The sequence below is a fragment of the Drosophila mojavensis genome, unplaced genomic scaffold, assembly GCF_018153725.1.
Source record: "Drosophila mojavensis isolate 15081-1352.22 unplaced genomic scaffold, ASM1815372v1 contig_74, whole genome shotgun sequence".
Lineage (NCBI taxonomy): Eukaryota > Metazoa > Arthropoda > Insecta > Diptera > Drosophilidae > Drosophila > Drosophila mojavensis.
In genome coordinates, this window is record NW_025318899.1 from 22,290,625 (window position 1) to 22,306,874 (window position 16,250).

General features: G+C 40.9%; 2 protein-coding genes across 2 annotated transcripts in view; both read left to right on the top strand.

Annotated features, from left to right (window-relative positions):
• LOC6583325 overlaps window positions 1-16,250 on the top strand; it is a 92,189-nt gene that overhangs the window by 38,206 nt on the left and 37,733 nt on the right. The window lies entirely within an intron of this gene.
• On the top strand, window positions 13,394-15,197 carry LOC122757451 (peritrophin-44). The gene is made up of 2 exons (XM_044009504.1): window positions 13,394-13,496; window positions 13,559-15,197. The coding sequence occupies exons 1-2, from the start codon at window positions 13,490-13,492 to the stop codon at window positions 14,602-14,604; spliced, it is 1,053 nt and encodes a 350-aa protein (XP_043865439.1). The 5' UTR covers window positions 13,394-13,489; the 3' UTR covers window positions 14,605-15,197.

Genomic DNA, 16,250 nt, shown 5'->3' on the forward strand with positions numbered 1-16,250 from the left:
ATTTCTAGGTAATTAGGCAACTTGAATTCCATTCTTTTCGATTTTAATTTAATTTAAATACTAATAATTAAAATATTCTTTCAAAAAGTAATTTAATTATCTATAATCAAAATACTTCCATTTTATTATGAATAATTAAATTAAGTTAAAATTAATTTTTTAATATAATTTAATTATTAAATTTCAAAGCAAAACCTTAATCATTCGTGAAAATGAGTTTTTTATTTATATTTCATTATTAATAAATATATTAAAGCCAGTTCTTTAATGAGCTTTGAGCATCAGTTAGGCTAGCTTAAATATACTTACTTGGAATTCAAATTTCAATAGCCCACAATTACCGCAATTTATGTTAAATAGCAAACAGAAAATCAAGGCTCAAAGAACTTAAGCCGCATCTAAGCCTTAGCCACAAATGAGAATTTAAATTTCGATAGGTTTCCATTTGTCCGAAGACGTTTGTGTGGCTATTCCAAACTGAAGACCGAGCCCGGCTCAGTGTCTGGCCAGCAGGGAGGCCAGTGCCAGCTGTGGGGTGGGCGTGGCTTATATCACACTGCGCTGATGTCATGCCAATTAAAGTGTATAATTAAGTGTATGTGGAGCAAGAACAACGAAAAGTGGAGGTTCGTCATGAAGACAGTCAACCTGGCTCTTGCCGTGAGGCTAGCTGGCTGGGCGTGTGGAGTGGGTCGCTCTTTGTGCTTGGCCTGGCCAGCGGCATTGGCGAACAGCGCCATCAATTTAAATGCAAAAAGGCTTTTGAGCCAATGCAAAGTCTGCCGCTGGTGAGTGCCGGTCAAATGCGTTGAGGCAGCAGTGCCACACTCACTAAGCGGCCTGAACGAGTGGTAAATCGCTTACATAGGATCGTGGTGTTGTATTTTGCGGCCCTGGCTTCAGGCAGCGCCCGGTGACCACAGCCGCAACCATGTTACGATGGCGCTGACTTATCCAAGGCTGGAGCCGGAGGGGCTGGGCGGGAGGCGCGGAAAACAATGCTAAGCGGCTCAGGGCTGGATTTGGCGCCCCGTAGAGTATGCTCAGTTAATTTTACGAGACTTGTAGCAAGTGAATTAAACGAGCGAACGCACTGAGCCCGACTCTGGGCAGAGGGTACCGGGTCTCGGCTTTCGATTTGCCGACCTCAGCTTTCAGCTGCCAGCCCTCTACTTACTGGTTCAACACTGCCTTCGTCAGCTTGTCGAGTCTTGTAATTAAAGCGACTAGCATTACGTAAGCACGTACCATAGCAACTGGTGGCCAGTAGTTAATTAAAGCGAGGTGCAGGGCGCCCAGCTTCCAAATGCTGTCCAAACATTTCAGAACCCGATTTCACACAAAGTTGCCACTTGGTAACACTTGAAAGATTACGCAGAGCCAAAAAGAAAAAAGAGATGAGAGAACCCTCCGACTTGTCGTCAAGCTCAGCTTATTAATTAAATTGTACATCCAAAGATTTTTAGCAGTACAAATACAAACTAAGGAATCTAAGCTTCATCGTGGGCGTGGACTGTTCTGAAAAATCCTTTTGTAGATTTAATTATTTTAATTTAGCAATGGGCTTTGTAAATGAATTTCTTTTAGGTAAACTTATGTAAACTTAAACGTATATAAAAAAAAGTTTATATATTGAAATTTTTAGATATATATTTCGTACATTTTTTTGCAGTATTTTTAAAAAATTAAGCTTGTAATGTTGACTTTGATTTATAGTTTAGTAACTCACGACTGCGCCAAGACTGCGTAAATCTGTTATACTACTATAACTAGTTACACTACGTATACTTCAAAAAAAAATCTAGCCTCATTCGCATGAAAAACTACGAAACATTTGCATTCTCTAATTTATCCGTTAAGCGTTATTTGTTTACTTAATTCCATTCCATTTTCATGTAAATTACTCAGCTGCACATGTAGATGAAGTCAGACAACAATCGCATTTAGCAAATTTTTGAGCTCGCGGCAAGTCAATGGTGAAGCAAGCAAATTGCTCTGTAAACACTTGAACACTCGAAGCTGCTGCTGCTGCTGCTGCTGCTGTGTGATGCTGCTGAATTGTGCATAGCCAGAGACAGGAGATGAAAAATTAAACGTAATTTGAGCAAAGCACTTTATAAATACTTGCCAACTGCCAAAAGTGTTTTTAACTTTAATACTCTTTTTCAATTTGAGTCGCCGGATTTGTGATATAATCGTAACAGAGCAGAGCTAGAGAGTTCGTAAGTTTCTTTTTTCCCAAAACTAATTGCGAACGTTTGTGAAAACGTAGATTCGTCAAAGTAACTCAGGATAATTGGCTAAATATTTTATAGAAATATATGGAGATCCGTCATACTGTAAATATAGCTCACTAAAATCTCATATAACGATTTAACTTTAATGTTTTTTGTTGATTATAGAATAATTGATGAACTAATTTAGTTTGGTAATTTACAATTCACTTTCAAATATACTTGACAGGAAGCTGATTCGATTTAAGAGTCAGCTGCTGTTCCGCTAAATTCCATTTTCCTGTTGAATTTGAAACCACGCAACGTATCTCTCGGCGCTTTCCGCAAATTAAAAGATATTAATTATAGCGAAATAATTTGCAGCATTGTAAAAACTAGTCATTTGACTGCTTGTGGCTGCAAAACAGCTGCGTGACACCGCTCTTCTGTTTGTGGCAACATACGGTGCGATAGGGGCGATAGGGGCGGTATGCCTTTTTGCTGCTTGTTGACATAAAATTGAATTAGAAACGCATTTCCCTGCAAAAGGTGCGGGGCAATGAATGATGGAACAGGGGTTCAAAAGTTAAGTACGGGCGGGCGGGCGGTTGGTCGGTAGGTCGGTCCGCTCGTAGAGCTAGCACTCCCAATGCTCTGTCTGCATGAACATGTGAATGGTCGATAGATGCCGGCTGTGAACAATGACATGCCGCAAAAATTCAATTTAAACTTTATATTTCAATGGCCAACAAGTTGACCAACAACAACAACAACAACGACGACGATAGCAAGGACAATGGCAACGAAACTCCGCATACGTATAACTCAGATGGGAAAACAGGGCAGAGGCGGAGCGAGGCGATGTTAATGGGCTTGGGGGATACGTGCATATAATTGAAAAATATTGAATGCATGCGTAACAGTGAAGCTTATTTATTATGCCCGAGAGCAAAGTTCGCAGAGGGGGACACCTCAACTTTAAGCGCTGAGAATCTGGCAAAACTTTCATCATCCAACTCAATTTGCCGTACAGCTGCTCATCAACTTGTCATCAATGGGCTCTCTCTCTTTCATATCTTGAAGAACCAATTCTTACTTGACATACTCAAATGAGGAGTGCGTAATTCGAATTTGAATTATGATTATCCATTCTGAAGAATACCCATTATATTGTAATTTCCTCAAAGTTCAACTTTTTTATGGCACTCGAGCTAAGTTTCACAATCAATCGATTGTGAATGGATATTTTCCTAGAATTTCGAGTTTGAATATCGTTTTTCTCAATCACTTCAGCTGTACTTTTATGAGTTTTTGATAATGTCACTTTACTTCCTGCAATATTTTATTTGAAGCTATTTGGAAATTTATATTTCATGAAAAATCTGTATTAGTGGAATGGGGCTCTTTTAGGCTATGTTGAAATGGTAAGTGAAAAAATTCATATATGTATAGAACATATAGGATGATCATTATGGTAGCTCTCTACCAACTATCTATATATATAAAAGAAAGTTGTGTAAAAGTGAAGACTGCTTATAACTTGATTTGGGCTGAACCAATTTTCATGGTTTTTGATTTGTTGGATTTGTCTCCGCAACGAGTTTAGTATAGGGTCTTAAAAATACTGAAAAAATTTGCCGAATACTTGAAAAACGCGGTTTTTTCCCCAAATGTTCAAATTTTTTTTATACCCAGTAGGCTTGGTAACAGTGACAGTTTTGACAATAGTGTAGAAGTAAATAAACAAATGTAGTCAGTCAGTCTACGGCACAGCCTCAGGCGAACCTGACTATTCATAAAAAAGCACATTTGTTAAAAAAAAAATTTTGAAAAACAATACGCATACGGACAAAAGCAAAATATCTCGAAAGTTCAGGTAGGTATTGTTGAATTTGTTTTTCTCAGACATTATTTTTGTAAATAATTTATATTTGTATTTCTCGACATTATTTTTGTAAATAATTTTTATTTATATTTCTCGATTTCTCGATATTTTATGTGGTTTTGTGCGATTGTGCATATTCAGTATTACTATTAATGAAAATGCCGCGTCCTAGAAGATCTAATCTTTCCCAGCGGACCCATAATGCAATTAGGCTACGGAATACCGCGAGTCAATTATCTGACGAAGAACGAGAAAGGCGCCGCGTTAGTACCCAGCAAAGAAGGGCCTTAATTCGTGCTTCTCAAAGAGAGGCAGCCCGTGAAACGGCAATAAGAAATGGTTCAAGGATTGATTTGAATCGAGCAGCGTTTCGATATGATTGTACCATTGACTACAGCTTGAATCGTTTAGTTTGCATTGGTCCAATGGACGTTGTTTGCCAGCATTGTGGCGCATTGAAGTTTGCTGGTGAAACGCCCGGTTTGTGCTGCCTTAGTGGTAAAGTGACATTGCCATTAGTGGTCTCGCCACCAGAGCCATTGCGTTCCCTGCTTTATGGCGAAACACTAGAATCACGACATTTTCTAGCGAACACTCAAAAATACAATGCCTGTTTCCAAATGACTTCATTTGGGGCGGAAATTATTGAAGAACACGGATATAATCCGACATTTAAGGTAATTTACGTTAAAAATTTTATTTTCTTATTTGGGATAATGTAGTTGGTTAGATTTCTGTAAAAAGTGTTTGTAAATCTAACTATAACTATGGCTTTGAATGTAAAGATTCAAGGCCAGATTTGCCATCGCATTGGATCATTGCAACCTATTGAAGATGAACAGCACAAATTCTTGCAAATATACTTCATGGGCAATATGGAAGAGCAACTTGATCGGCGCCAAGAAATCAACACTGCGATGAAAAGAGCAATTCTCCAAGATTTGCAGCAAATGCTTCATGAACATCATGCATTGGTCAAGTTGTTCAAGACCGCTTTAGAGCGCATGCCAAGAGATGACTATAAAATAGTAATCAGAGCAGATAAAAGACCAGCTGGAACACATGAACGCACATTTAATGCTCCAACAATCGATGAAGTGGCAATCCTGATTGTTGGTGAAAGCTTGGAAGCACGCGATATTGTGCTTACACGACGCAGTGCTGCGCAACTACAAAGAATATCTGAAACGCACCGTTCATATGACGCTTTACAATACCCGCTGATGTTTTGGCAAGGAGACGATGGATATCACTTTAATATCAAAATGATAAATCCATTGAATGGTAAGATCAATCATTGTTTTCATTTTTTACCTAGAAATAAGGGTAGGGCAATGCAACGCTTGCTGGGACTGCTAGTTTAAAATAAATTCTTTTCAGATTTTAAAACTTTAATATGATACCATTTCAGCAATGTGTGAAAAGCTCACAACTAAATGACAATCAAAATTTATTTAATAATTTGCATTAAGTAAAGTTATCTTGTTTCTAAATTCATCTCCATGAAACAGACAGAATGAGCTAAATTTAGTTTAAAACACATAGCTTTGGCATTCCTAATACAATTTCCCCAAAATGCATATTATGGCTCAGCTCCCAACGTTGCGTCAACAACAAGAAAGTGGCGTCAATAAGGATTTGATTCAGATGACGTGTGGCGCGCGGATTTGCAACGGATTTTTATATTTACTTTGGGGCTTAAATGAAATGCTGGTGAAAAAAACACCAGCATCCACACCCACACACACATACACACAGACACACACACACATCCATACATACACATGAACGTATAAAGTACGAAATCAGAAATCCCTAAACGACACACTTGCTGACATGCATTGCCATTGGGCAAACAAACGAACACATTCGCAAACAGTCACCCACACACAAACACACACACACATACACTTGGGCAATATTTTAGCATTTGTCATAATTAGAAAGCACAGGCTCTTGGAAACAGCTGGCGAGAAAGCGGGTGCCGAAAAAACATAAGAAGAATGGCTATAAAATAAAAGAAAATACGCGAGTTTCAAATTCTCATCTCTTTCGTGTTGGCGTCGACGTCGGCGCTGGCGTTGGCGTTGGCGTTGGAGCTGGCGCTGGCGCTGGCTCTGGCTCTGGCATCGCCTAACTCGACAATTATTAAAGTCTTATACAAAGGGAGGCGGCGCATTTATGACTGCACTTTTCACATCCGTTTCCGCATCCGACTGTCGACACGCACACACACGTACATACATATATGCATGTATATACATATTACATACATATATATATATATCTATATATATAGCGCATATTTGTGTGGAGTGGAGTCTGCAGGTCGCGTGGCAGCGGCGAAAGCAATTTCACTTTACATTTGTTTTACGACATTTGCTCTCCACACATATGGGCGGTCTGGCAATGGGTGGGCGTGGCTATATGCGACATCGCCAAAGTTGCGTTCCTGCGGCTCCTACCGTGCTGTGATAAGTATTTATTATAATGCTTTTTAATGGTGGACCCCTTTGCCGCCCAGCTTTTACCCAAATGAGTTTTCCTCATTAGGGGCCTACGTTCAGGCATTTTCATGCAGCTTTCATTCCTTTGTTTTTGTTTTTTCGTTTTTGTCAATGCATTTCGTTTTAAATATATATCACTCAGCTATGTATATAATGCGTGGCTGCAATATAAAGGCAATCATAGTGTGAAACTCAAATATGTATATAAGATTATATTAAGTAAGGTATAAGGTAAGGTATTAGGTAAGGTATTAAGTAAGGTAAATTATATAAAGTAAGGTAAGGGTAGGAAGTAAGAGAAGAGCACACTCTTGTTAGGGGTGCTTGACTTGGCAGTATCCTGTCGAAATACAAATATTATTTGAGTGTATATATATATACAAATATCACATAGTAAATATATACAGAGATATTCGATGTTCCATTACCTGGGAAAACTTCTTCTTGGTGTTACTGCACATATATTTCCAAAAATATAAATAGCTCTCTCAATTTTAAAATGAATTTAACATATATTTTATATTGATCGAGAATTATTGTTCTATATAGGCATATCTCTAAGGAATTTATAGCATGTTAACAAATGTGAATTATGAAATGAGCTAATTAATTGAGTAATCTACATCTGCAGTAATGCGCATAACGCGTGCATTTCTAATTAGCCGTCAAACCGTCACGTTGCGGACGTGAAGAGACTTGCATTGCTTCCTCCTCACGTTCCAATAAAGTCAAGTCAAGTTTGTTGCATTAACGAGCTGAGTAAATCGGTAAATTAAAGATATTCCGTTCATTTTAACTGTGACATAAAAGGCTTTATATCCCAGCTCTTCCATTGAAGTGACAAATGCGCCGGAACAGTTGTCGTAAAACTGTAATCAGTTCGATTGAATAGATTACAGTGCCAAAACGACGCAGATATTCCTTTTTCGTTGAGTGTTTTTAAAATGATATATATCATTCATCATGAAACTCTCAATTTTAAGCGGTCTACCCCATGGGCCTTGGCTCTATCGCAGCTGCTGCTCAGACAACTGTTAATTAACTCTTCAGGGCAAGATGCGAATTCATTCGAAAAATTTCAGGCAATGTAAAACGCAGCAGAGCAGACTGCGAAGTAATTAATATTAATACCACGAGCCAAAAACACTCTGAATAATTTAAAACGTAAAGAAAAACAAAATATTTCTTGTGAGAGTTGAAAACCTTTACCAAATACAATAAAAACAAAACTCTTCAATTTCACCTGCCGATTCTTCAGAATTTCTAATTACAATTTAATGTTATAAAACTAATGCACCTAATGGCCCTTGGCACAGAAAGTCCCCTTTCCACTTTGCAGCTGCAGGAAAGCTGCCAGAAACGATAAATATAAGAGGAATAGTTACAAAGTTAGTTTAATGGCAAAAACTTTGCGTAGCTATTTTACACCTGCCGTAGGTGAGCACGCATCCCTCATTTCGCATTCGAATAGATCCTTGGAGAAGCTGGCATCTTGGACACAGCTTGATTCGAATATAGCCGACTAACTAGTCGACTCATGAGTGGCCTGTTGCTCAGTTGACTGACATTAAAGTTTAACGCGCTCTGAGCTACGCGCTGCTACCCACATCAGCGTAGATGTCAGGCTGGCCCAAAAGTTACATAATTAAGATGGGGCCAACACATAGACTTGGCTTTGGGATTTGGGTCAGCCAACAGCGCCAAAGTGTACCTAAATAATGCGCTTTAAAATTCAGTCATTCGTGCCAGCATTTTTGGTTGTCAGTCGAAACGGCACGTAAACATAATTAGACGTACATTTAAAAGGTCATTAAATGGCACGGGCGGCGCGTTCGCCTCGTTTGGGCCAACCAGCTAGGCACGTTATGTCACTCGGCACTCGAGCTCAGTCAGGGCCAGTCCAGGCGGCTCCAGTTCCAGCACCAGTTCCAGTTCCAGCTCCAGTGCCACTCACGGGTGTATTTGCATTCTGTAAAAGTGCCCACTGTGCCCCACTGTGCCCCACTGTGCAAGTGCATGACACTGGCAACGGCGAAGGACGAGAGTCAAACAACAACAGCTAAACACCATTAGGCAGCCTTTTGGGCTCTGATGGGTTGCCAGGGCGCTCAGTTGCTCGGTTGCTAGGCTGCTTGGCTGCTTGGCCATGGCACAGCGCGTAGAGAACACTTAAAAGTGTGCTCGACAACTTGACATTGTTTCAAGAGCGAAAATATGATTTTAGCAGAGGATAATGGCCAACTGGAGCAGAGCAGAGCAGAGCAGAGTAGAGCATAATATAAATAACAACACGTGGCCCAACTCAACACGTATCTACTTAGGACTTGGGGCAATAAAAGTAACTCACAAGTATGAACAACATTCTGAGCTTGCTCACGGAGCTGATGCTCTGGAGGATCAATATTGGACATATATTCGTTGACGATTACTGAAGCCCCAAATTGATATTTGATGTTGACAGACTGTGTTACCTGGAATGACAAAGTATTGTGTTATCAACTCCAATTGGAGGAAAAAGAAGAAAGACTTAAAGTATTTCCTTTTAAAGCATTTTCATGCGCTTTTAATGGCTCGCTCTGCCCGCAGCTCTCAAGTGCGGCACTTAGGAAGTGGGTTGGCTGTCCATCTATATAAGTTGCGTTCCGAAAAATAAAAATGCAGCGTTTATGGTTCAAGTTGTGGACGTTGTCTTGGCTCATTTATTTGCCGTGGAGCGTTTACTTACTTGCGGACCTCAACAAACTGTAACACACGTACACCGCACAGCCCCAATTGCCGCTGCAAGAGCGCTGCTTGACCCCACCGAGAGCCCATTAACGCTTTTTTATCTGTTCATAAATTTTAATTTTGCCAAAATACTCCAAGTACGTGCCACGCCTGCTCCAGCAACCGACCCGACCGCAGAGACAAAGCCCCCAACAATTTGCCCAGTCCCAGACTCAGACTCAGACTCAGCCTCGGACTCAAACCCAGAATCGTGGCTTCTTGTGGGCTTGTGTAAGTTGGCGTCTCAGCTTGAAAGCGATATATATGTATATATGACTTGGTGGCTCGTCTTGCACTTTTTCTTCTCGCTGCCTGGCAACATTTTTATACCCTGAACCCATTGAAAATGGCAAATCAGGGTATAATGGTTTTGTGAAAAAGTATGTAACGGGCAGAAGGAGGCGTGGCAGACCCCACAAAGTATATATATTCTTGATCAGCGTGACGAGCTGAGTCGATATAGCCCTGTCCGTCTGTCCGTCCGTCCGTCAGTCCGTCCGTCCTATGAGTGCGTGGATCTCAGAAGTTATAAGAGCTAGAGAGCTGAAATTTGGCATGCATACTCGTGTCTACCATACGCAGTACGAGTTTGCTTTATTTTTTCGATAAATCATCAGATAACTTTTTTATCGAGAATAATCGAAAAATTGATTTTGTTTTTTAAGCCTAATTTGAACACTTTTAGACCTGGAGTTTTCAAATTTGCGTTGTATATAAAGTTAATCGATACAAAGATTTTGTGATTTACAGATTTTGGATACCACGCCCCTTTCGCCCCCAATTTGTAAAAAACGCATTTCAAATACTAGTGACTTGTGCTTTGGAATGTACACATATATTCACCATATGATTACACTCTAAAAGTTTCATTAAGATCGTATGTCTACAAAAGAAATTATTCAACAAAGAAATTCTCATAATATTGCCCACACTGCAGCCTAAGCGCAGTCGCTGCTTACTGCGCAGTTAGCAGAGCGCAGGCTTGTGCGTGCGTGTGGATGCATGTGTATGTACATATGTGTGCATAAAAGAAGTGCAGAATGATTAGAATATCAGCTTGGAGGGTTCAGGGTATCTCCTAGTCGAGCAGTCTCGACTGGAGCCTTATTACTTGTTTTTTCTCTTTTTCCTCTTTTTTTGCAACGTTTCGTTTCGAGCTTTGTCCTTTAAGTTTGGTGTGCGAAGGGATCTTAACCTTATTCCACTGTCGGCACATTCGAGGCGCTTGTGGGTTTGTTTATCGTCCTTTGCATCTCATTGAGCTCGTTCCTGTTTATGAACAGTCGCTCGTTGGAATTGCTTACTCGGTTTGTTAAGGGTGCCCGCCCAGTGGACCCTTGGCACCATTCTGCTCGAACTTGTACACACTCCCCCTCTCTGTCTCTCTCTGACCCTCTCTATTGCTCTTTGTTGGCCAATCTCGGGCTGAGCTATCCATATTTGCGCCTTGTGCGGCACATTCAGCTTTTCATTGCATATTTATCCTAATTATTATGATTTATATGAGCCAGGTGCATGAGATTACTTTATTTTTGATCATTTCAGTGGAACGTAAGATATGAGCTATCAAGAAATGTATAAATGTTCTACTATATATTATAATATCTAATTAATTAGTAAATGCATTGTGTTTCACTCAAATTGGCAGACAGACTCAGAGATGAAATCTTGTTTGCTCGACCGTAAACATTCAAGATGTTTCATTTCAGTTGTAGTATAGGTGTCAGAGAATAATTGAATTTATTTTCCAATTGTTTGAGGCCGAGCTTCTCTGTGAATGGAAATGGAACCAAATACCATTCGCAAGCTACCTTGAACATTTTCGTATTATATTTGCCACGGCCTCGGCCAACAAGCAACATCAGTTGGCTGCCAATCAATTTAGACTTGGCAATAATTAAGCAGAGCTCAGATGTCAATTAACTTCAGTTTTGATAGGGCAAGCAGTTGTACATAAAAGTTTATTATTCTGGTATCTTGTGGTATTTATGCGAGTGGCTTCAGCATTGCAATATACTTGAAGCAACAGTAAATAACGGCTATATCTTTGAGCGTGCAGAAAAATAATCAAATACTTTTTTTGCTGGGCTGTGCTGTGTGCTGGGGGTTGTGAGCGGAGGCAGAGTGTTAGGTGCAAAACGCACAGGAGCTATGCAAAGGACTCTAACTGAAAGCACTTAAGCCCATAAAATATTCAAGCCGTGAACATGTGGAAAAAATTACAGGAGCAACCGAGCGGAGAGCACAAAAAGCAGGCATGCAACAAAAGAAACAACGTGGAATAAAAGAATGGAATGGATGAGTGGACATAACAGACATTACAGCGACGGACGTGGAGGACGTGGAGGACGGGCAGGACATGGAGCTTGGGGCCCAAAGTCAGCCGCGCAATTTGCCATTTCGCAGCAGTGGCAGGAGGAGGACGACAGGCCCAAGAGTTGTAAGGCAGCCAGCCACTGATTGAATAAGGAGTAAAGGACAAGAGGCTGCCCGGGCATGATGAGCTCCATAAATGTCGTTCGGCAAGCGGAAACGGAAGCAAATGGCGCCGCTGCTGGGACAGCTAGCATTGTACGGCGGAAGTGGTAAAAGCAAAGGGCCCACTGTCCCCAGCTCCAGCCATTTGCATTTGCTCGTAGGTACCGACCCATCCACATCAACATCGACATCGGCATCTATGTCCTTTCTGTTTTTCCTCAAAACACGCACACGCACAGGCATCGACATCGGCAATCACTTCGATATGTGCGACCCGAAAGCAAAGTGAATTTACAATGGAGCTCAATAATATATGAGAGGTCTCTTATTCTCTTTAAATTTGTAAACTTCACGAAAACGTGATCTGATGGACCCTAAAAGTAAAGCTTCCTGCAACCAATAAACTAGCGAATATCTCATGTTCGAACGGGCCCATAAAAGGGCTGTTGAGCACATGGGGGCAACGCCTGCTTCGCGGTTATATTAAAAGCGCGATGAGGATATTAAACATGTCCTTAAGCATAAAATGTCAATAAACGCAACGGGCCGTAGCTAAGCAGTTTACATTGGCTGCACGATGGCAACGGCGACGTCGAAGGCAACGGCGACAGCAAGGCGAAGCCGCCAGCTACACACACTCTTAGCCAGACAAACGAATGAGCTTCTTTTGCATCCTGCTTATAGTCGATACTCAGTATGCAAGGGGTATGCTGATTGGATATGCATTGAGAAGGAAGCCGCATTCCTTGTGCATCGAAAGGAAAATGTCGACTGCTAGGACAATTTTGTGTATATAAATATTACAAAATGTTATAAATTATTATATATTACAAATAGTTATAAATTATTTATATTTATTTAAATTTACAAGCTCTTAATTAAAAATGAAATTAATTACCTATATAAAATCTGATAATATTTTTAGATAAATGATAGTATTTTTAAAATATAATATTTTAAAAATTCGAGAATGATCGCACTTATAAATTCAAATAACTGATCGCCTAATAATTTTCAATAAAAAGCTCGTATAGAGGGTATTTGCTAGTCGAACCATGCCTTAAGCTGACGACTGGCTCTGACTTGCCTCTTTTTGTGCTCTTTCACATTGCTGTTGTTCTCTTTGGGTGTTCTTGAATTACGTTACTTGTGGCACTCGCTTAGCGTAAGAAACTGAAGTGCAGTTGGGAAAGGAGTCTGAACATAAAAATGTCACATGGATAGCATAAGCAGATGGTAAAAAAATTGAGTTAGTGATAACATGGCTGCTTGAATCTGATAAGCACTTGAAGTACAGCATGTATGCAGATTTGTTGGGCTAAGTGGGCAGAAATATACCTAAGATCTCTGCGTTATAAGTATGCGTGTTGATGTTCGAGTATTTAAGTCGGGTAGATACGAGAAGTATCAATGTAATTGAAACCTTATCAGCAGCCGTAATTGAAACCTCTTCATTGAACTCTTTGAGCTTGATTGTTGCTCTATTCTTTCGACTCTTATCGCATGCCCGAATATTTTATAGAAGGTTACAAGCGACGACTAATTGGTTCTTCGCAGTGAAACGCCAACGTCTGAATATTCACATCTCACATCTCTCGGCTAGTTGCTTTGATAACGCCAAATGGAGTAGTTGGAGCGGCATGACAGGTAGAGAATCCGAAGCGAGCTGCGTGGCGCAAATGGAGTGACTAAAATTCTTTTACCTCCAGTCTCCAGCCAATGGTTAAGGGCCATTCTCTTGGCCGTGCAGCTGTGGCAAGTGTGCCTGTCCCTGTCCCTGGAACAACTCTGCAACTATTGGCCCGGCAGCGGCTACGTTGGCGACCCCGGAGACTGCAAAAGCTGGGGCTATTGCAAAAATAATAAGCTTGCGGCTCGAGGACACTGCCAGGATGATTTGTATTATGATTCGCTGTCTGGCAAGTGTGACAAAGCCCATCTGGCACGATGTGCTCCTCAGCACTGGGAGCTCTGTGCAGGGAGACAGAGCGGAGAGTTTGTGGCCGACCCGTTGGACTGCAGAGCATACAATAAATGTGATAACGAGGGCAATGATGATGGGCTGAGGCTCTGTGCCGAAGGCTTTGTGTTTAGCAACAGGCTGCAGACATGTGTTTCGAGTGCCAACGGATGTCCACAGGAAACTTTTTCCATATGTGCCTACATGCAAAGTGGCACCACCGTCGGCGACCCACTGAACTGCGGCCTCTACCTGGAGTGCGAGGGCGGCAGAGGCACGAGGCGGGCCTGCACCGGTGCTCGTTATTACAACTACAAGACTCTGCGCTGCCAGCCCACTCAGCCCGAATACTGTCCAAATGACGATAGTAGCTACAGGCCCGTCAGGCACCCACCTCCGGCCGTAGACGTCTCGGTGTGTGCTAGGTTTTACGATGATGACCACTCCGGCATTCAGCTCATTTCGGATGGCCTGACTTGTCACGGCTACTACCAGTGCAGCTCAAAACATTTTGTCGGCAAGTGGCACAGCTGTCCACACGGCACACACTTCCAATGGTGGAGTCAGAGGTGTGTAAGCCCCCAAGCCTACAGCTGCCCTTACGATCGTTGCGGTAATCTAAACTCGACTTTTGTCACCGCAATAAACACAGGCTGCACCCAATACATTCACTGCTACAATCAGATATCCCAGAACATCATCCAGTGCCCAGAAGCCTACCCCTACTTTGATGAGCGTGGAGGTGTCTGCAGCAAATACTTTCCAAATTACATTGTGTGCTACATGGAAAACTAAAGTGCTACTTCTTCTCTTTAATAAATCCCAAACATTTATAATAATTATATGCCTTGCTCTACAAAGAGACAATGCTGAGATTACTCCTTTTGCCTTGTTCTGGTTGCTTAGAGTTCTTGGGTAGACCGCAAAGTTAATGATTAATTCATTCATTTAATATCTCAAAGGAAGTCGCAAGCAAAACATGGAATGCCCAAAGGGCAGAGACCGAATCAGAATCAGCAAATAGCGGCAATGAATCCGTAGACCAAAATTTATGCCTAACCAACATTTTCAGCGTATTTTTCACACTCCCATTTTAATGGGACGTAGTTAGGGACGGGCCCCAGCTGGCGCTCAATGTGTTTTGAAGGACTTTCTTCTTTTTTGTTTCCATAATTCCGCGCAGCTCGCGCAAAACTGTAGAAGATGCACAAAAACTTTAACAATATTCGAGGGTTGTTAGTCAGCTCACCAAGGACTTTATACTTTTTCCTAACTCATAAAGTGGCTTTAGCAGGGAGTGATTGTTCAGCAGGCGACATATAACGAATTTAAATGATAGCGGTAGAAATAAAATTATATAAAATTGTTATGTACTTATTTATATATAAAATATAATTTTCAATTTTTCAATTTCAATTTCAATTTAATTCACTATTTGTTATAACTACATGATTTTGTGAATGGTATTTTACAATATTTTAAGAGTTTAGGCTAATACAAAATCCTTTTCTGCTAAGTTATTTATTTACATACAAAAGCATCATTACTTATCTGTATAATTTTACAAAAGAAATCAGTCTAGGAGAGGCTCCCCTGTAAACAATGAAAAATAGAAGGTTATACATATAGTCTGCATATACGGTTGGTCCATATGATACATTTGATTTATGTACCCAAAATGGTATTGCTTTGCGAAAATAACAATCGTAACAATCGTGTGTCATAGTCTAGTCTGCTTTCAAATTTGTATTTGAGGACCAACACGGTCGTAAATCAAAGATCGATTCGACTGCGAATATACTCAAACGGTAGCACAGATGCATACATATACATACATCAACATATATGTAAGTTCCTTATGTCTCTTAGATGTACAAGGTCGAAACAAGGTGTGCAAATGTTACATTTTTTGCGCTTCACATAAATTTCTCATGTTTTCGGCTTAACACACTCGACGGCCGTAACCGTAGCGACGGAGACGGAGAATGTTAAGTACGAAGATAAGTGGAGCGGGGCAATGGCTGTAGCTAACCATTGTGGGCTCGACGAAACGGAGCCAAATACACGATGAGTCATTGAATTATTATGATTGACTTTTATTACATGGAATCGCAATTTATTTTACTTAACAACCAGCAGCCAGCGAAAGCGAACCAAACGAAACAAACGTGGCCCAAAGGCGTGCCAGCAACAAGCGTGGCCAAAAAGCATTACCAAAATTTGAATGAAAAGTTATAAAGAAATTACGTTATTTATCATTCGTAGTGTTGTGCAGCTCGCGACCGAAGAAAAATAGAGAGTAAGAGAAAGAGAGAGAAAGGAAGAGTAAGAGAGAGAGAGCGCGACAGAATGGAAGGGCCAAGACAGAGACGCGGCCGACCCAACGGCAACCCAAACCGTTTCCGTTTCCGCTCATTTATTTGCCTGACTGTCAAGCTCAC